The sequence below is a fragment of the Callithrix jacchus genome, chromosome 1 (genome assembly GCF_049354715.1).
Source record: "Callithrix jacchus isolate 240 chromosome 1, calJac240_pri, whole genome shotgun sequence".
NCBI lineage: Eukaryota > Metazoa > Chordata > Mammalia > Primates > Cebidae > Callithrix > Callithrix jacchus.
This window is the reverse complement of record NC_133502.1, coordinates 200,954,429-200,974,405: the sequence shown is the minus strand read 5'-3', so window position 1 is coordinate 200,974,405 and position 19,977 is coordinate 200,954,429. Positions and strand designations below refer to the sequence as shown.

Here is a 19,977-nt window from a genome sequence, read left to right as displayed (position 1 = left end):
GTTGTCCAGGCTGGTCTCAAACTCCTGGGCTCAAGTGATCTGCCTGCCTTGGCCTCTCAAATCATTGGGATTACAGGCATGAGCCACCCTGCCTGGCCTGACAGGCTTCTTGTTGCACTTAAAGGCATGAAGGGCTATAGAGGATATGGGACTGGAAGGCACTGGATCCTAAACATCCTCACGCCTTCTGGAAATGTGAAAACTGTTTCACAAAAGCACAGCCTGAGGCCTCATGCAATGAGGTGGGCTGCCATAAGTTCCTGGGGCAGAGTCTGAAGACCTCTGCTGGGTAGGGGCTTCCTCCTGGTCCCCAAGGGCCCGCCCTCTCAGGCCTACCTTGAGGCCACCCTGCTGGGCCACTTCCCGGATTCTGGACAGCATTGATTGAAGCCGCCCGTTCTCCTCCTGTAGGACCCGGATGCGGATGTTGTTGGCCTGCACTTGCCTCTCCATGTCATCTGTGACGTTGCCAGAGTCTGTGGGACATGTTATCTGGGACTCCACCCTGCTTGATCTGCCTCCTGTGCCCAGTGGGACTGGACCTTAGGAGGGAGGCACACCAGCTTGGGTGGGTGGCCCGGCAACTGGCCCAAGGGAGCTATTAGTACACCAGGCCTCCCATCTCACCTTCCTTTTCCTGAAGCCTTGTTCCCACCTCCCTGTCCCCCAACCATCTGCTGGGAAGATGACTGTACTATAAAATTTGAGAGCTGGGTGGGGCCTAGAGCTCTCAAAAGACTTAGCAAATAAGCAGAGGAGTGAATCTCTTCCTAGGCCCCGTTTTGGACAGGCCAGAGACGAAGTGAGCTGTCCAAGGTCACAGCCAGCTCAAGGATGGGAATGGTAGCAATTCGGCAAGGCTGCTCTCTCCCCTGCTTTTGTGATGGCTGCTTCCTTCTGGCTCCATGAGCCTGGGAGAATTGCTGCCCCTTCTGGTTCAGTTTCCTGCTTTGTAAAAAGGGGCTATGACCTGCCTCAGGTAGTTGAGAAGGGGACAGAAGGGCCTGGATGGCGTCTCATGGGCAGCTAAATTGCAGCAATCCTCCTGCCGGCTCTGTGAATGGATTCGCCTCAGCACTTTAGGGGGCTGGAGGGACTGGGAGAACCCAGGTCACCTGATATCCAATCCTGTGCCAAGATGGGTACCTAGCACTCCTGTGCCATAGGGTCCAGGACAGCAGCAGCTGGGGGCTCTCATTGGAACTAGTCCCATGGTGTGGTTTGGGGACCCATTCCAAGGACCAAAAGGGACACAGGCAAGTTGAGCAAGGGCTGGCATGTGACGTGGTGAAGAGCATGGGCTGCAGGGACAACCAGACCTGTGTCTGGATTTGGCTGTCGTGACTAGAGGCAGTCACATCACTGCTGGGCTTTCACGTCCCTGTCTGCACAGAGTGGATAATGCATGAAGCACTTGCATGCTGTGGTGGGTCCACAGGGGCTGCACTGCTAGCTGCCCGGCTTTACCACCCTCACTACAGGCTGGGGAGCTGCAGACCCCAGTGTCCTGCCCACATGAGCCCTCAGCTGCCGGCCCTGAGCCCCAGCATGCCCTTGGCACCATCCCCAGTCCCCTACCATGGATCTGGGTCTTGGTGGGCTGGTGCAGGTCTGGGAAGGCCACCAGCAGCCGCTCCTGCTCCCTCAGCTCTACCAGCTCCCGCTCTAGCTCCAGGATGGTCAGCCGCAAGTCTGTAGTCACCTGCTCTAGGCCTTGCTTCTCTCTCTGCAGGCTCTGCAGCAGCTCCTGAGGCAGGGGAGGCTTTAGGCCTGGCTCCTGAGTGAGCCACATGGCACCTAGCACCCCTGGGACACTGTCCCTACTGCCAAGACATGAGTGCAGCAGCTCCTGAGGCAGGGGAGGCTTTAGGCCTGGCTCCTGAGTGAGCCACATGGCACCTAGCACCCCTGGGACACTGTCCCTACTGCCAAGACATGAGACAGGCCTGCTGGCACTCGGCTGGCCAGAGGCTTCTCTGGCAAAAGGGAAGACACCCACCCTCACCTGCTGGGCCCGGAGCTGGCACTGCCCCTGCTCTCGCTCGCTCTGCAGCTGCTCTTCCACACGGGCCCGCTGGGCCTCAGCCTCATCCAGGCTGCCCCGCAGCTCCTCACGCTCCTGGTCCAGGCTGTCCAGCTGCTTTAGCAGGGCTTGCTGCTTGGCCTGCAGGGACTGAGCAGGAATCAACAGGCAGGGAGGCTGTGAGACCCACAGGGTAGGCCCAGCCACATGGAACTAAGGAGGCTACAGCATCCACTACCCCCATCCTTGCTCCCTCATGTGTGTCTAGGGAATGCTGGTCACACGCGTGGAAGGGTAGGGGTGAGGGGAAGCTGGCAGCAGGCAGATGCACATCTGGTCAAGACCAAGACCCCCAGCTTAAAGACGCTGCTGGCCCTTGGCTGGCTCTGGGGGTCTCACCCCCACTTCCAGTCACACGTAGACCCCACTTGGAGAGGAATTCCGGGAACTAAGTTTTTCTTCTTCTTGGGTCTCCAGTGTCACATCATCCCCCACCACTGAAGCCCCCACTTCCTAACACCCACAGAATGGAAAGCAGGAAGAACTAACGCCGGTCTGCTCGGAGCCCTGGCTCCACCTCTTGCTAGCTGTGTGGCCTTGGGCAACTTTCTTAACCTCAGTAAGGCTGTTTCCTCATTCGTAAAATGGGGGTAACAAGAGTATCTGCCTCCTGCTGTAGCAAGGAGTAAGCCTCAGAGGCTGTGGAGCCAGAAGCCAGAGGCTGGGTCACAGCAGACACCTGATACATGGCAGCTGTGTCGGTTTGCAGGGCACACAGAGCTTCCCCTATCCTGGGCTCATGCCTGACTCTGTGGACTCTCAGCTGAACTCCCTGGCTCTTGCTGAGCTTCTGAGGGTAGCCCAGCCAGAGAAGCCCCAGACCTGCCCCCTTCACTGGGCAACAGGTCACCTATTCCCTCAACCACACTTCGGAGGACTCCTGCAAGGCCCCACTGCCCAGAACACAGCTGTGCCCGGGGCCCTGGCTCACCCTCTGCCTGCCCTATCCTTCCGATGGCTGATGGCTGATGTGGCCATGCCCCCCTGCACCCCTTAGCCATCTGGCAGGAGAGTGTGGCATATTTGCTCATCTTTGCCTGTGGGGCACTCCTCCAGAGTGAGGCCTCATTAGGGAGTAGCTGTCCCTAGGTCACTGTTCCCCAGTGCCTGGCTCAGGGCAGACTCTCTGTGACGGTGAGTCAACCCTACACCTGGAGGTATCTCAGGGAGCAGGTGCCCAAACAGACGAGCCCCCATTCCCTGCCAGCACAGCCCTCTCTCCCTGCAGCCTACATTGTGGGTTCCCAGGCTGGCGAGGGCCCTGGCCTTACCTCCTGGTGGCGGACCATGCTTTTGTCACGGGCCTTCTCCTTGTCCAGCTCCTTGTTGGCCCAGCTGATCTGCTGTCTGGCGCCCTCCAGCTGCCCCACCAGCTGCTGCACCTGCTCCTCCAGCTGCTGCACCTGCTCCTCCAGCTGCTGTACCTGCCTCTCTGCCGCCGCCCTGCACTCACCTTCCTCCTGCAGCTGCTGGGCCTTTGCCTCTGCAGCATTGAGCAGGTGTGGGATGGGGTAGGGCAGGGGAGCGCTGTACTACCTCAGACCCAGGATGGGACCCAAGCGGGATATCACATCTCTGGGCCTCAGAGTCCTCAGCCACAAAATGGGCTCTAGACCCTGCCTGAGGTGGGTCTGGAAAACAGAATGTGCTTTCTGGGTGGGAGGTGGCACCCCAGCTTGGCCACTGCCCAGCAGTGTGGTTGGCCAGGCCCACCCTCCTGTGGCTGGTTCCCTTCATCTTTGCCCTGGATGCTCAGGGGACAGAGACAGACAATGCTCATCCAGCCACACTACTAGCTTGAGATGTGGCATGGGGGCCTAAAATGGGGCTCCTTACCCACAGCCTGTGTGGACTCCTGCTGCTGTTTCAGTTCCCTCTCCAGGGTGGCCATCTTTGTCTTTAGGTCACATGTTTCTATGGCAGCCAAGAGAGAGGCCCTGTCCCATGGGCCTGGCCAGTGACCTTCATGCCCAGTGTGCCCCATGCAGTGGAGGCAGCCCGTTTCCTGCAGAGGAGCCGCCTGTGGTTGTGGGAAGAGCTCTGGGGAGTTGGTTGAGGGGGCTGGGCCCTCATCCACCCTGTTTCTCAAGGGCTGGCTGCCATGTGTCTGCACCTCTCCAGGCCTTGGTATCATTCATGGAGGCAACCATGAGGCTCAGAAAGGGCAAATCTCTCAGGCCTCCTATCAGTGGGCACTGGCCAACTTCTGGTGCCAGCAACTGAGTCTCTGATGGCTTTTGCCAAAACCAGAGAGGCTACTCTGCTGGCTGGAAGTGCCAGGGGAATAACCCTCTGGAAGTAGCCCTCAATGATTGATAGTGCAAGTGGATACACATCCCAGCTCCCTCCCCAACTGAGGGACGAGTCTGGGCAAGCATCCTAGCCTGGCTCCTGGTGACCCCAGCAGGAACTGAGCTCACAGTGTCACTGCCGGATGAACACACCCTTCCTTGCTGCCCTCCCTTCCCTGCCTCTTGCCTGTGCCCCAGCCTGGGTTTCCTCCACACAAACCACTTGCCCTGGAAGCCCTGTCTCATGCACCCATGCGAAGGCTGTGGCAGAGCCCCTGGGCACCAGGCGTTCAGCCTCCAGGGCACAGACCTGCGAGCAGCTGCTGCTTGTCATGCTCCCACTCAGCCAGGCACTGCTCATTCTCCTCCGCCTGTCGCTGCCGTGCCCCCTGTTCCTGTTTCAGCGCCTGCTCCAGCTTGCACGCCTGCTTCCTCAGGCCATCCTTTTGCTCCTCAGCCTCTGCCAGCTGGGCCCTAAGGGCCTCCACATGCTTACTGAGGCACGTCAGGTCTTTTCTCTGCTCTGCTGCCCAGTGGCCCACCGTGGCAGCTGGCAGTGGCCTGAGCCCCATGCTGTCCTGCACCAGTTGCTGGAACTGGCCTAAGGACGAGGGTAAGTTCTGGCTCTGACACAGGCTGATGACCACCTTGCCCACCTTCCACAGGCTTCCCTGGACGCTGGCACACGCGTCACAGGGCACCAGGGCCGTCTCAATGGTCTGGGAGTAAACACTCCTGGTGTTCTTGGAGGCCGTGGCTGGACACTGCAGGGAGGCTCTGATGGGGATGCTCTCTGGGTCTTGGCAGGTCTGGGGCAAGCCTGGCATTGGGGAGGAGGGCTTGATGAACTTGGCAGTCAGACATTCAGGGCTCCTAGCTGGCTTGTCCTTGGCGGTGGGCTTGGAGGTAGGGGTCTCCCTTTGGTTTGCCCCTTTCTGTGTTCAGAAAAAGAAAAGGGAAAGCAGGTGAAAGTGGAGAGGGAGGTGACTGGTTCCCTGGGGATGTTCTGTGACAGTGCGACAGACTTACCTGACACTCAGACCCTCAGATGTTTTCTGACACCAATGTAAATAAGAGAACTTTCTCCCTCTTTTCCTCTGACTCAACTTACCACACCCAGGCCTCCTCTCTGCAGCCCATACCCCAACCTCCATGCTTGATCTGATTGTATGCATGGTGTTGGGAGGGCGATGGTGATGGTCACAGCTGCTGGTTACTGGGCTCTTGCTTAGTGGACATGCCTGCTCTCATGTCACCATAACCACTCTCAGTTTTAGTTTCTTCCCCATCACGGTGACAGTAGCCCTTCCTGAGTGGGTGCCTGTGTGGATTATGGGATAGCCCGTAACAAACAAGTCTCACATGACCTCCGCTGTCTGAATCTCAGATGAAGAAACTGAAGTTCAGAGGAGGCAGGATTTTTCCAAAGTCCCACAGAGACGTCAGAGCCAGAGAGCAAGGTGTGACCACCCAAGGCCTGCATTCTTAACTGCCACACTGTGTGGGCCTTGATTGGGAGGGTGGTGGAGGCCAGTGAAGGCTGCAGTGCACACGGTGGTAGGGTAGGAAGGAGTGGGGGTGAGGTGTGAAGGCCACCACAGTGGGGAGACAGAGGCTGGGACCCACCTGGGGAAGCGCCTGCTGGTGGAGCATGCCCAACCTCAGCAGGCTGTCCCAGAAGCGCCGCACCGTGAGCCCCACGGACATGCAGGGTCCCGCAGCCCGCGCGGGGGGCATCATCTGCTCTGAGCCAAGGTTCTCCAAGTAGCTCATGCAACTTTGAAGCAGTAGCAGGAGCCTGCGGGCAGAGATTCCAGATTGCTGGGGCCCTGGCTGGTGCCCGTGTACCCTCAGACCATACAACTGCAGCTCTGGCTCTGGGGAAATGGCCCAGGCATCAGGGACTCGGAGAGTCTCAGAATATGCTCTGCTGGACCAGCTTCAAACCTAACCCAGGGGCTGCTTCCTCCAGGAAGTCATCCCTGGCCATAATCTCTGCTTGGGAGCTTCTGCTGGGTCTCCTGGGTGGCACTTCTGCCTGGCTCTTCTCCACTGGACCAGGGCTCTCTGTGAAGCTGAGCCTGGCCTTGCCTCAGTTGTATCCTGAGTCCTTAAAAAGTGCTAGGTGAACAGCTGCCCTGCATCCAGAGACCCAGAGCCTCCACTTGACAGATGACAGAGCTGAGACCAGGAGAGGGGAGGAGCTTGCCCACAGCCATAGGTTGATAAGGCAGAGTGGGGTGTTTGCACAGTCTCCTGAAGCTAGTCAAGGGCTTCTGCAGGGTGAGCTGCTTCTGTGACAGTGGAGACCTGCATCACAACAGCTAGGTCTCTGTCCTAACCTTTAAGTTCAAAATTAGTCAGGCATGAATTATAAAAAAATGCAATATTATAATAAAAAGCTAAGTTTGCATTTGCATGGGAACCAAGCTATTTTAAAAAAGTATTGTGTTGACAACACACACCAGGAAGATAAGTGAAATTAGCTTGTTGCAGTTGCAGCGAGGTCATCCCAAACCCTGTGGGGCCTTGGGTAGAGATGGCCTGGGGGAGGAGGTGCCAACTGCCTCCAGGCCCTGCCCATCTCTGGTCAGTGTGTCCTCCTCTGCAAACATGGACAGCAGCACTTGCCATGGTGCCAGGCAACACCGGGGAACGGGGATGCACCTGAAAAGAGGACACATCATGACCCTGACAGAGCAATCCGTCTGCCCAGACCGACCGACCCTAGCAGTGGGAGACTGCGGTGCTGCTGTCTGCAGCCTTAGCCGTGATCCCATCCCTGCCATGAACTGAGCAGCTCAGTGCTACACCATATGGTGGAGGCCAGTGCCCCAGACTCCAGGGTTCATAGGCTGGTCTAGGTCTCACCCAGCAGCCTTTGCCAGGAGTTACTTATACACACAGGAGCCCAGAGGAGGTTTTAACTCAGGCAGAGGTAGGCAGAGGGGTCAGGCAGGGCAGAGGGCATGTCAGCGACAGCTTCACAGAGAAGGGGGTGGGTAAACCTAGCCATGACAGATGGGCAGGGCATTCCTAGCAGAGGGACAGTGTAATGCATAAAGTCATGGAGGAAAGGAGGTGTGTTCTGTGCTCATCATTCAGCCACTCAGAGGTTACAGATGGTGCTTTTGTACCAAGGGCTCCTCCAGGCCTCAGAGTGGCTCCTCTGTCCCTGAGCAGATCATCCTGAAACCACTGAAGACTAAAGTCCCTCTCATATTCTCTGTCACCTGTCTGGTCTTCATGGCTTTAAGGTTGGTTTTAGGTTGGGGTTTTTTTTTTTTTTTTTTTTCAGACAGTCTTGCTTTGTTGCCCAGGCTAGAGTGCAGTGGTACAATCTCAGCTCATTGCAACCTCCAATTCCCAAGTTCAAGCAATTCTCCTGCCTCAGCCTCCTAAGTAGCTGGGACTACAGGCGTGCACCACCACGCCCAGCTCATTTTTATATTTTTAGTAGCTTCCCAAGTGGCTGGGACAATAGGCACACATTGGCTGGGCACAGTGGTTCACACCTGTAATCCCAGCACTCTGGGAGGCCAAGGTGGGTGGATCACCTGAGGTCAGGAGTTCAAGACCAGCCTGGTCAACATGGTGTAACCCTGTCACTACTAAAAATACAAAAAATTAGCCAGGAGTGGTGGCAGGCACTTGTAATCCCAACTACTGGGGAGGCTGAGGCAGGAAAATCTCTTGAACTCAGGAGGCAGGGGTTGCAGTGAGCCAAGTTTGTGCCACTGCACTCTAGCCTGGGCAACAAGAGTAAAACTCTGTCTCAAAAAAAAAAAGGCATGCACCAACACACCCAGCTAATTTAAAAAATATTTTTGTAGTAATGGGGTCTCCCTTTGTTGCCCAGGCTAGCCTCGAACTCTCAAATGATCCTCCCAATCAGCCTCCCAAAATGCTGGGATTACAGGTGTTGGCCACCATGCCCAACACACCATGTCATTTTTTTTGTTTGTTGTGTTTTTTATTGAGACAGAATCTTACTCCATTACCTAGGCTGGAGTGCACTGGTGTGATCTCAGCTCACTGCAACCTTTGCCTCCCACATTCAAGCGATTTCTCATGCCTCAGCCTCCTGAGTAGCTGGAATTACAGGCATGCACCACCATACCGCTAATTTTTGTATTTTTAGTAGAGACAGGGTTTCACTGTGTTGGCCAGGGTGGTCTTGAACTCCTGACCTCAAGTGATCCAGCTGCCTTGGCCTCCCAAAGCACTGAGATTACAGGCATGAGCCACCGTGCCCGGCCAACCATGTGAACTTTAGAAGTGATGGAGCTGCAGGAGAATCCACGAGGCTCTTCCCAGAGGGTTATGATTTGGAAAAATGCATCCTGTGTCTGGCCTTGTGATATGCAGAGGGAACAGCACAACCCACAGGACAACAGGAAAGAGAGCCTGGGATGGAAACTCTGAGAAGCAACTATGGTGTCCTGGACACAGAAACCGTGAGGAGGCAGCTGGGAGTGGCTGAGAGGCCCAGGTCCCAGCTGTGGTGCAACAGAGACCAATGGAGTAGAAACGAACTGCCTGAGGTGGACAGGCTAGGCTAGCCTAACACGGCATAGCACAGCACACAACACAAGACACACGATAAAAGGTGAGACCACTTTGAAAGTCCAAAGCCGATGTGGCTCCAGCAGGTACTCAATGCTAACTGTGTTACCAACATCACCCCTGCCTCTGGAGGGGCTACCGCAGCTGCCACTGTTTTCAGGGGCAGGTACCAGCATCCTGAGATGACCAGGTTTGGTCAAGGCCCTCACCTGTCGATGACCAGCTCCAGCAGCACAGCATGGGACAGCTGTGTGAACTCGGGGTCATCAGGAACATGGTCATAGTGCTCCAGCAGGGCCACCATGTCAAGGTCACAGGCCACACGATCTGGGAACTTCCAGGAGGGAAAGCGCACAGGCCCAGTGTGGGAGAAGACGTCTACGATGGCACCCTGCAGGTCGGTGAGGTCCTTGCGCAGGCTGTCCATACAGGCCTGGCTGCCCAGCAGGTGTGCCATCCTCACAGCTCCTAGGGCGAGCACAGAGGAGCCCTGCCAGCCAGAGCCATGTGGCTGCTGCTGGAGGAAACTCCCTGAAACCCTGGGTAGGCTGAAAAGTCTACCCCAGACCCTGGGAGAAGTCTGTTTCCCAGCCCCAGGTGACAAGGCCTTTCAGACCTGGTTCTGAGTGGCCTCACCAGCTTCTCAGTCCCCCTACCCCGAGGACATACTGCAGAGTACATCACTCCACAAGTCCTTCCTGAGGGCTTATATATGTCAGGTCCCGTGCTACTGGCTGGGTGGATTCAGCTATGAACAAGAATATGCCTGCTGTCCTTTCCTCCCAGAGTGAATCCTGGAACAAACAGGGCACACACAACTGAAATAGAGTTACAGCTACAGCATGATGGGGAGTGTTGGGCCACACCAGGCCACTGTCATCTCCTGCCTAGACCACTGCAGCAGTTTCCAGCTGGGTCACAGGCCTACCCTCTCCAATCTGAACCCTCAGCTCCAGAGACCTGGACCAAACTCTATTGGATCACGTCACGCTGGCCACAATGCCTCAGTACTCCCTTTAGCCTGCGGAAGAAAAGCCACCTCCAGACACCTGCCTGCCTCCAGCCTGAGCAGAGGGCATTCTTCCATAGTGCTGGCATCAACAGAAGAACCTACTGTGTACCGCTTCCCTCAATCTCCCTCATTTCTACAGAGGAGGAAACTGAGGCTCTGAAAAGTTAGGGAGCTTGCCTGAGGTCACTCAGGAAGCTGAGATTCTGAGTCCACAATCTCTGCTCTGTCCTCAGGCCATGCTACTTCCAGAGTAGCAGTGCCCAGGAGAAATATAACACAAGCCACACATGAGATTTGGTATTTCTACTAGCCACTGATGGGCTACAGGAAATGGTACCCCAAAATATGGCACTTTGGAAATGCAAAGAACTGCAGACGCAGGAAGGCCACTCTCATCTTCCCCTCATCCTTCTTCCCTAAAGCAGGCCACCAGGAAGGTCAGTCTGTGACCTCTCCCTTCCTTCTCCCCTGAAGACCCTCATGTGACAGGTGTCCTGCCCTATACCAAGATGGGAAGAAATGTCACACAGGGATACCAAGAAGAATCTGAGAAAACAGCCCTTGCTAAATCTATTCCCTCCCTCATTTATTATTATTAGATCGTATCTTTTCTTTTTTTTTTTTTGAGACAGAGTCTCACCGTCACCCAGGCTGGAGCGCAGTGGTGCAATCTCGGCTCACTGCAATCTCCGCCTCCTGGGTTCAAATAATTCTCCTGCTCCAGCTCACTATAACCTCTGCCTCCTGGGTTCAAGCAATTCTCTTGTCAGACTACTCCTGTAGTCCCGGGTAGCTGGGACTACAGGTACACACCACCATGCCCAGCTAATTTTTGTATTTTTAGTAGAGACGGGGTTTCACCATATTGGCCAGGCTGGTCTCCAACTCCTGACCTCAGGTGATCCACCTGACTTGGCCTCCCAAAGTGCTGGGATTACAGGCTTGAACTGTAATCCCGTGCCTGGCCAGATCATACCTTTCAGTCCACCAATCACAATTCTGAATGACTATCCATGAAAACACAGATCTACAGGCCGGGCGTGGTGGCTCACGCCTGTAATCCCAGCACTTTGGGAGGGTGAGACGGGAGGATCACGAGGTCAGGAGTTCAAGACCAGCCTGGCCAACATAGTGAAACCTCTTCTCTACTAAAAATACAAAAATTAGCTGGGCATGGTGGTACGCGCCTGTCATCCCAGCTACTCGGCAGGCTGAGGCAGGAGAACTGCTTGAACCAGGACCCAGGAAGCGGAGGTTGCAGTGAGCCAAGATTGCCCCACTGCACTGGAGCATGGGGTACAGAGCAAGACTCTGTCTCAAAAAAACAAAAAAACTAAACAAAACAAAAACCCAAAAAACACAGATCTCCTTGTTTCTTTGGGTTTTCATTTCTGAAGGTTTCCATGTCAGGAGAAACTTTTATTAAATAAATTTGTAACCTTTTCTCTTGTTAATCTGTTTTTAAATTTTATTTCACTTATTTATTTATTAGAGTCAGGGTCTCACTTTGTTGCTGAGGCTGGAGTGCAGTGGTGCTATCATGGCTCACTGTAACTTCAAACTCCTGGGCTCAAGTGATCCTCCCACCTCAGCCTCCTGAGTAGGTAGGACTACAGGTGGGTGCCACCACACCTGGCTATTTTTTTTTATTTTTTGTAAAGACAGAGACTTGCTGTGTTGCCCAGGCTGGTCTTGGCCTCCTGGCCTCAAGTGATCCTCCAGCCTTGGCCTCTCAAAGTGCTGGGATTATAGGCATGAGCCACCTTAATCTGTCTTTTATTAAACCTGTGATGGGTGAGGAAAACATATTACTTTCTCTCCCCTACTAACCATTTCAAAGTTCAAAAGCCACATCGGCTGGTAGCTATTGTACTGGATGGCGCAGAGGGTCAGATGCTGTGTGTGCATTCACCAAATGAGGACTGAGCATCTGCTCCATGCCAGGAGGCACTGTGTCAAGACCAGGAACACAGCAGGGCACAAGCAGCCCTGTCCTCCAGGAACTACCGATGATATCTGAGGGTCTCTGCAAGGGGTAAGCTTGTGTGTGCCAGTTTCACCCGTGGGATATCACCCAAGTGATATGTGTCTGCCCCATGACACTCACAACACACATGCCCACATCCTGCACTCCTGTTGTCTTGGCAACTGCCTCTCATGAGCTGTTGCTGCCCAAGAGATTTTATGTCTCCAAGGAGGGAGGCAGAAACAAAGGGAAAATAACATAGGCAAGTGTTCTGGGTTTCCTTCCTGGAATGGGCATGAAGAAAATAAAGCAATCAAGAAGCCCAACCTGGAGGAAGCGTATTCAGGTGGCAAAGGACCTGGAATTCATAAGCCTGCTTGTGAAGGCACCAGGAAACACTGATCTGCTCATCTTCAATAACTACAGCTGCCATATGAGGCCACCTTGGATATCAACTCCCACTAGATCTTGGTTCAGATAACTAGCAGTAAATTACCTTACGTTGTTTCTTCTGAAAATTGAGGTCATGCAGATGTAAGTATGGTTTAAGTACTTAGGTGCTGGGTGCAGTGGCTCATGCCAGTTAACCCAGCACTTTGGGAGACCAAAGTGGGTGGATCACCTGAGGTCGGGAGTTCAAGACCAGCCTGACCAACATCGCAAAACCCCACCTGTACTAAAAATACAAAAGAAAAATTAGCTGGGCATGGTGGTGCGCATGCCTGTAATCCCAGCTACTAGGGAGGCTGAGGCAAGAGAATCGCTTGAACCTGGGAGGAGGAGGTTGCAGTGAGCCAAGATCGCACCATTGCACTCCAGCCTGAGCAACAAGAGCGAACCTCTGTCTCATGTGAAGACATGAGCAATCTCTGTAATTCCTGGGTCTTGAGTGGAAGACTCAGATACTGCACTGTCGCCATGACCACACAGGTGACAGCAGTAACTGAGCCCATATGGAGGAGTAGCAGCTAACTCTGCCTCTCCTCAGTTTCCTGGGGCTCAAGGTGGATTTTTGACTCCCAGAGGAGAGAGGAGCCTTTCTTACTCTTCCATTCAACCTTCAAGCACCTTCTCTCTCTCTCTCTCTGAACTAGTACCCTACCCCTACTGAAAGATTATGCCTACTTCCCAGCCAGGGGGCCTGCTGAGATTCAAAGCCACCACCATGAAAACACGGGAAACTCTAAAACCAGCTATGTGGCAAATGTCAGTCTCAAACATGACACTGTTAATTGCCTGGATCCCTGGGGACACTGAAGGGACTGAGTGAGGACAAAAGAGTAACTGCACTAGTAGAGTAAGAAGCCTGGCTTGAACTTGCATTCCTACTCTACCAACTCCAAACCTCACTATCCTCATTTGTAAATATATTGCTATAAAGAATAAATGGGTCTGTTTGCACTGTTGCTGCTCTTCGTAGGCACCTGCTAAATTTGTATTTAATGTTGTTTTGTTTTTGTTTTTGTTTCTTGAAAATGAGAGAAGAACTGGAGAGATGATTTTTATTAATTTTTTTTTTTACTATTTATAGCTTTAGATGGGGCCTCCACTTCCCTCTTCTTTGTTGTCTTTCATTAAACCCCTTCCCCAGTTTTTTAAAAATAGTTTAAACCCCCCTCCTGATGACCTTGGCCCTTTCTGAAGCTGCTTCCTCTTATAAAATAGCTTTTGCCGAAGCATAGTTTTTTAGCAGATCCCAAAATATAATGAAGGGGATGGAGGATATTTGTGTCTGTGTTCTTATATTATTATTCTTCTCTGGTCCTAGAAAAATAGATAAATATATTTTTTCAGGAAATAGTGTGGTATTTCCAGTTTGACGTTGCTGGGTGCTCGAGTGAATTTTCACGTGGCTGGGTGGGTTTTTGCCCTTTTCTCTCGCCCTGTTCCTGGTGCCTTCTGATGGGGCTGAATAGCTGAGGTGGATGGTTCTACCCTTTCTGCCTTCTGCTTGAGACCCAGCTGGTGTGCTTTGGTTTGTTTTCTTCAAGCTCTAGCCTGTGCTATTCAATACAGTAACCACCTTTGGCTGTTTAAAGTCAAGCTAATTACAGTCACATAAGATTAAAAACTCATTCCTCAGTTGCACTAACCACGTTTCTAGAGCTGTCACCCTATGTGGCTCATGGCCACTATACTGACAGCAGAGAGCACGTCCATCTATTGGACAGCACTGTTCTAGAGAACTAAACTGGCTTAACAAGTCACAGCCACAGCTGCGCTGGGACAACCCTCGTCTCCCTGGGTAGGGGAAGGGGGAATGGGGGAGGGCTGATGAGGCCCCAATTGGGGCCTGTTGTCTGGGACCCTCCCTCTCCTGAAAGGGGAGGCCTGGTGGTTTAGCCTGGGCAGACGGTGTCTCTTCCTGACCCCAGTGGCTGGGGTGAGGGGAGCCACCTTTCCTTGCTGCACCAGTGGCCATTAGCTCCCATCACCACCCCAACCGAGGGTCCCAGCTGGCTGGATCCTCTTCTGTCCCCCAGTGCCCTTTCCCCCCTGGGCTGAGTTGGAGTGAGCACCTCCTCTGTAGGCACCTCTCACACGGTTGTGTTACTGATATTGTTTTTGATAAAAAGATAATAAAACCTAGTACTTTCTAAAAAATAAAAATAAAAAAATAAAGAATAAAGGTACTACATGAAGTGTATTGGCTCATAGTAAGTGACCAATACATCCTAGCTATCATTATTCTACATTAATAAGAACATTGAGGCACAGTGGTTCACACCTGTAATCCCAGCACTTTTTGAGGCCAAGGCGGGTGGACCACAAGGTCAGGAGTTCAAGACCAGCCTGGTCAATATGGTGAAACCCTGTTTCTACTAAAAACACACAAATTAACTGGGTGTAGTGGTGGGTGCCTGTAATCTCAGCTACCCGGGAGGGTGAGACAGGAGAATCACTTGAACTCAGGAAGTGGGGGTTGCAGTGAGCAGTGATTGTGCCACTGCACTCCAGCCTGGGCAACAGAGTGAGACTCCATCTCAAAAAAAAAAAAAAAAAAAAAAAAAAAACAGTGACATACAGCTATGGTGTGTGAGGGAGGGGGAAGGCTTGAAAGGCGAGGAAACTAAAGTCCAGGCACAGGTTCGGAGCCAGGTCCCTGCTTTCCGGGGTTGAGGAGGGGAGGAAGGAGAGAGGGGAATCTTAGGAAAAGGTGAGAAGCCGGCAGGATGCCAGGTAGGCCTCTGGGGAGTGAGGGTAGCTTGCAGGGCCGCACCTGTGAGAGTGAGATGTGAAGCCTAAAGCAGCAGTACTGCGGTGGCGGCTCACGCCTGTAATCCCAGCACTTCGGGAGGCCAAGGCGGGAGGACCGCTTGAGCACAGGAGTTTGAGATCAGCCTGAGCAACGTAGGTACACGTCCTCCCACGTCCCTACAAAAAATTTTAAAAACTGGCCGAGAGCAGTGGCTCACGCCCGTTATCCCAGCACTTTGGGAGGCCGAGGCGGGTGGATCATTTGAGGTCAGGAGTTCGATACCAGCCTGACCAATATGGTGAAACCCCGTCTCTACTAAAAATACAAAAAAATTAGCCGAGTGTGGTGGGCGCCTGCAGTCCTGGCTACTTGGGAGGCTGAGGCAGAAGAATAGCTTGAACTCGGAAGGCAGAGGTTGCAGTGAGCCGAGATTGAGCCAGTGCACTCCAGCCTGGACGACAGAGCCAGACCCCGTCTCAGAAAAAAAAGTAAAAGAAAGCAGCAGCCTTGATTTGAGAGGGAGGCCCCGGGGGGCTGGATGGGGGAACTACGAAAGGCAGAGGGTGGAAGCAAAAAAAGGCAGACCCATGGGAAAAGGGAATTAAGGAGGTAGGATTCGGAAGAGGGGCTTGGAGGATGTGAAATGAAAGAGGGGACTATGGGAGTAGGGAAGTGGGACTCTGAGGCGGCGAGCCTGAGGGGACCCGGGCTCTCCTAAATAAGGCCAATGGGAGGGAGCTGGGCTCTTGGGAGGCGGGGTCGAAGGGAGAGAGGCACTGGCCTGTGGAGTAAAGGAGCCGCGAGATGAGTGCAGCGGGGGTCGGGCGGGTGATGCAGAACATCTCACCTGCCTTCAGCTTAACAGCTTTAGCCTCTGTGTCTGGTCGGCTCCCGAAATTGTACCCAGCACGCCTGCGGCACCTGGGATCCCCGGAAAGCCCTAGCGTGGCCCAGGCCGTTGCCTTGGCAACGGCTGCGGTGCCAGCGGGGAGGGACGGGAAGCGTGCCACGGCGAGGGGGAGGTCCCGGAAGTGCGTCAATCTCACCTTCGCGGTCACAACTCGCTCGGTCGCCGCCATCTTGCGAGCTCGTCGTACTGTCCTAGAGGGAGGGCTGCCTTGAGGCGGCACCCCTCACCGACACCGAGGCGGACTGGCAGCCCTGAGCGTCGCAGTCATGCCGGCCGGACCCGTGCAGGCGGTGCCTCCGCCGCCGCCGGTGGCCACCGAGCCTAAACAGGTACTTCTCCCCCAGCACCTCAGCCTGCAGCCCGAGCGTGGGCCTGGGTGCTCCTCACTCGCGTAGGAATAAGCGGCCGCTATGAACGGCTTGGAGGGACTGCAAGTCCCAGGAGGCTGCGTGCTTTGCGCGCTTCTGGCGCTACGGTGCCGTTCTGGTAGCGAAAGGAACCGTCCTGAACAGGGTTCTCCAAAGTGGTCCGCGAGTCCGCAGCATCGGCAAGAGCGTGGAGCTTCTTAGAAAAGCGGAGTCTCCGCCCTAGGCTTTTTAAATAGGAATCTACATTTGAACAGAATTCTAAGGTGATTGATTAAAGTGTGAGAGGCAGTGATCATTTGATCCTCTGAGAAGATCCTCTGATCTGTGGCAGTTGGGGCCACTGGCCCCAGCCTTTGCCTAGTAATGCCTAATTTCTCAGCCTGCACGGTACGTCTTTGGATGTTAATTCTCAGAATCTGTTTAGGTGTCTGTCCCAAGCCAGACACTATACCAGGCTACCACGTTTACCGGAATGAATGGGGCACAATCCTGTCTAGGGAGCTCAAAGGCTAACGGGAAGGCAGACATGCGAGAATGCTCACCAAATTTTATTGTCCTCCCGATGACCGCCAACCCGCCCTTAAAGCTCTCCAATCTCAAATGTGCATAAACCATTGTAGTATGGTGTGATATGCTCTGTGATAGAAGTTTCAGGTACAAATCTAATCAACATTGCTTGCCGGGGTAGAAGGGATATTAAGGTAGGGGAAGCCCACAGGAGTGAGAGGTAAATTCCTTTTTTTAGAAGAAGGAATAGGCCAGGCGTCGTGGCTTTGGGAGGTCAAGGCGGGTGGATCACGAGGTCAGGAGTTCAAGACCAGCCTGATCAATAAAGTGAAAACCCATCTCTACTGAAAATACAAAAATTAGCCCGGCGTGGTGGCGCGAACCTGTAGTCCCAGCTACTCGGGAGGCTGGGGCAGGAGACTTGCTTGAGCCCAGGAGGCGGAGGTTGCAGTGAGCGGAGATCGAACCACTGCACTCCAGCATGGGTGACAGAGTGAGGCTTCTCTCTCTCAAAAAAAAAAAAAAGAGTGGGAGTTCGTCAGGTAGGTGACTAGGGAAGGGAAATAGCATCCTTTATTCATCCAGCACATATTTATTGAGCACATATGCTGATCACCGCTTTGGGTTCAGAATAAGGTGGGGACATGACTGAAGAAGCCATGCCTTTTCCACAGATATTTAAGTGCCTGTGTGTCCCTGGAATTTTTCCAGGCATTGGGGAAAAATAAGGTAATGGCCAGATATTAGGCACAAAGACACTGAGGTAAGAATCAAACGATGTGTCTAGTCAAGAGTAAATGAAGAAGTGTTGAAGGATAGACTTAGGAGAGTGGTGGCAGGAGATGCGATTCTTACTTAGTATTTGAACTTTTCTTTGCAGACAGTGGGAAGAAAAGAGAGGGTTTTTTTTCTAGTCAGAAAATTCATCCATGATTAGAAAAGGGAGGGTTTTAAACCAGATAGTGACATTTGTGTTTCAGAAATTCAGGTAGGCAGACGTGGAGAATCACTAGGAGGATGGAGGTCAGTCACACTATTCAAAAGAGGCTGAAGGCCTGGCCTAGATTGGGGCAGAGGGCGGTGGGCAGGTTCTTCAGCCAGAGTGATATGTTAGAATCCTGGTTCTGCCAGTTGGACATAAGCTCTCCGTCTCTCAGTTCTGTCATCTGTAACGGGAAGATATTAAGAGTACTTGGCCTGGTCCGGTGGCTCACACCTGTAATTCCAGCACTTCAGGAGGCGGAGGCAGGCAGTCACTTGAGTTCAGGAGTTTGAGACCAGCTTGGCCAACATGGCAAAACCCTATCTCTACTAAAAATAAAAAATTAGCCATGTTTGATGGTGCACGTTTGTAATTCCAACTATTCAGGAGAGAAATGCTTGAACCCAGGAAGCGGAAGCTGCAGTGAGCCAAGATCATGGCACTCCACTCCAGCCTGGGTGACAGCAAGACTGTCTCCAAAAAAAAAGAAAAGAATACTTAATCTCATAGGCTTCTTATAAGGTCTGTAAGAGTTAATATATTTAAAGTACTTGGGAAAAATACCTAGGATCTACTCTGCTTGATAAAAAAATTGTTTTATTTTTATTTTATTTTATTTTGAGATGGAGTATTGCTCTGTCACCCAGGATGCAGTACAGTGGCATGATTTTGGCTCACTGCAACCTCCACCTCCCAGGTTCAATCGATTCTCCTGCCCCAGCCTCCTGAGTAGCTGGGACTACAGGCGCCCGCCACCACACCCAGCTAATTTTTGCATTTTTAGTAGGGATGGGGTTTCACCATGTTGGCCAGGCTGATCTTGAACTCCTGACCTTGTAATCCACCTGCCTTGGCCTCCCAAAGTGCTGGGATTACAGGCATGAGCCACCGCGCCCGGCTAAAATTGTTTTATTAAGAGATGGGGTGTTAGGCTGGGCGTGGTGGCTCACGCCTATAATCCCAGCACTTTGGGAGGCTGAGGCGGGTGGATCACAAGGTCAAGAGATGAGACCATCCTGGTCAACATGGTGAAACCCCGACTCTACTAAAAATACAAAAAAAATTAGCTGGGCATAATGGCATGTGCCTGTAGTCCCAGCTACTCAGGAAGCTGAGGCAGGAGAATCGCTTGAATCCAGCAGGCGGAGGTTGCAGTGAGCCGAGATCGTGCCATTGCACTCCAGCCTGGGTAACAAGAGTGAAACTCCGTCTCAAAAAAAAAAAGAGAGAGAGATGGGGTGTTGTTCTGTCACCTAGACTGGAATGTAATGGTGCGGTCATAGCTTACTGCGACCTCAAATTCCTGGGCTCAAGCAGTCCTCCTACCTCAGCCTCCTGAGTCAGTGGGATTATAGGTGCAAGCCATTGTGCCCAGCTTGATAAATATTATTATCACTGAGTGTGGAAGCTGAGGAAGAGAGAGGAGCTCCAGCTTTCTAGCGTGGATGACTGGTTAGCTACTCCTGAGGAAAGAGGTTAGAGACGAAAGTGCCCAGGAGTCAGCTGGACCCAAAGCTGTTCGGTACACAGGAGTGTTCTGGGACATTAATTTGGGCCAGATGGTTTAGCCTATAGGCACTAGGGGGAAATGGAGGACACTGGAAACAGAAGAGAACCAAGAACAGAATTGGGCGGGGCTGGGGGTAGTGGGAATCACCAACTTTATAGAGCAGGAGGTGAAACGGGGGCTAGGGAGGAAACTTGAATGGAATGATGAGAAAGAAGGGAGGAACAGAAGAACGGGGCCTGGGAGTTGAGAGTGTTGTGAAGGAGTGGTCACCATTCATGCCCAGATAGTGGCGGTGGATGGCTGTGAGCAGTTGTTTTTGACTTTGTCAAGAGCACTTAAAATGAGTGGGGACCAAATGTCAGGTGAGGAAGTGAGACTAGCAAGACTGAAGAGAACTCAGGATGTTTAGCTGCCAGAGGAAGGGGTGGGAGAGGGCAGTGGCAGAAAGGAACATGAAGTTAGAGGAGAAACTTCATTTTTCTAAGATAAGAGACGACCCTTTGTTCGCTAAGGGAAAGAAGCTGCTGGAGAAAATACTGGAACTTATGGGATAGTTAATGCTGAGCATTTCAGTGGAGGGTCA

The 19,977-nt window shown here is 52.9% G+C and overlaps 2 protein-coding genes across 20 annotated transcripts in view; one reads left to right on the top strand and one right to left on the bottom strand.

Moving 5' to 3' along the window:
- The window catches only part of CCDC157 (coiled-coil domain containing 157), an 18,826-nt gene extending 2,396 nt beyond the window's left edge, over positions 1 to 16,430 (bottom strand). Inside the window, exons 1-9 of one of the 19 annotated variants that reach the window (XM_078338069.1) lie at positions 16,164 to 16,430; positions 9,150 to 9,408; positions 6,001 to 6,172; positions 4,685 to 5,309; positions 3,920 to 3,997; positions 3,355 to 3,566; positions 2,000 to 2,173; positions 1,579 to 1,747; positions 337 to 542 (exon numbers count right to left, since the gene is read on the bottom strand). In XM_078338069.1, the coding sequence (XP_078194195.1) occupies positions 337 to 542; positions 1,579 to 1,747; positions 2,000 to 2,173; positions 3,355 to 3,566; positions 3,920 to 3,997; positions 4,685 to 5,309; positions 6,001 to 6,172; positions 9,150 to 9,397 (1,884 nt within the window). In that variant the 5' untranslated portion in view covers positions 9,398 to 9,408; positions 16,164 to 16,430. Of the gene's footprint in view, positions 1 to 336; positions 543 to 1,578; positions 1,748 to 1,999; positions 2,174 to 3,354; positions 3,567 to 3,919; positions 3,998 to 4,684; positions 5,310 to 6,000; positions 6,173 to 6,839; positions 6,979 to 9,149; positions 9,409 to 15,964; positions 16,070 to 16,163 lie in introns of those variants that run through there. The other 18 variants (XM_078338078.1, XM_078338080.1, XM_078338072.1 and 15 more) reach the window with 18 other exon arrangements.
- Positions 16,200 to 19,977, top strand: part of SF3A1 (splicing factor 3a subunit 1) — a 23,375-nt gene continuing 19,597 nt past the window's right edge. The window contains exon 1 of the mRNA XM_002743671.6: positions 16,200 to 16,356. Within this exon, the coding sequence (XP_002743717.2) occupies positions 16,294 to 16,356 (63 nt within the window). The 5' untranslated portion in view covers positions 16,200 to 16,293. The remainder of the gene's footprint in view (positions 16,357 to 19,977) is intronic.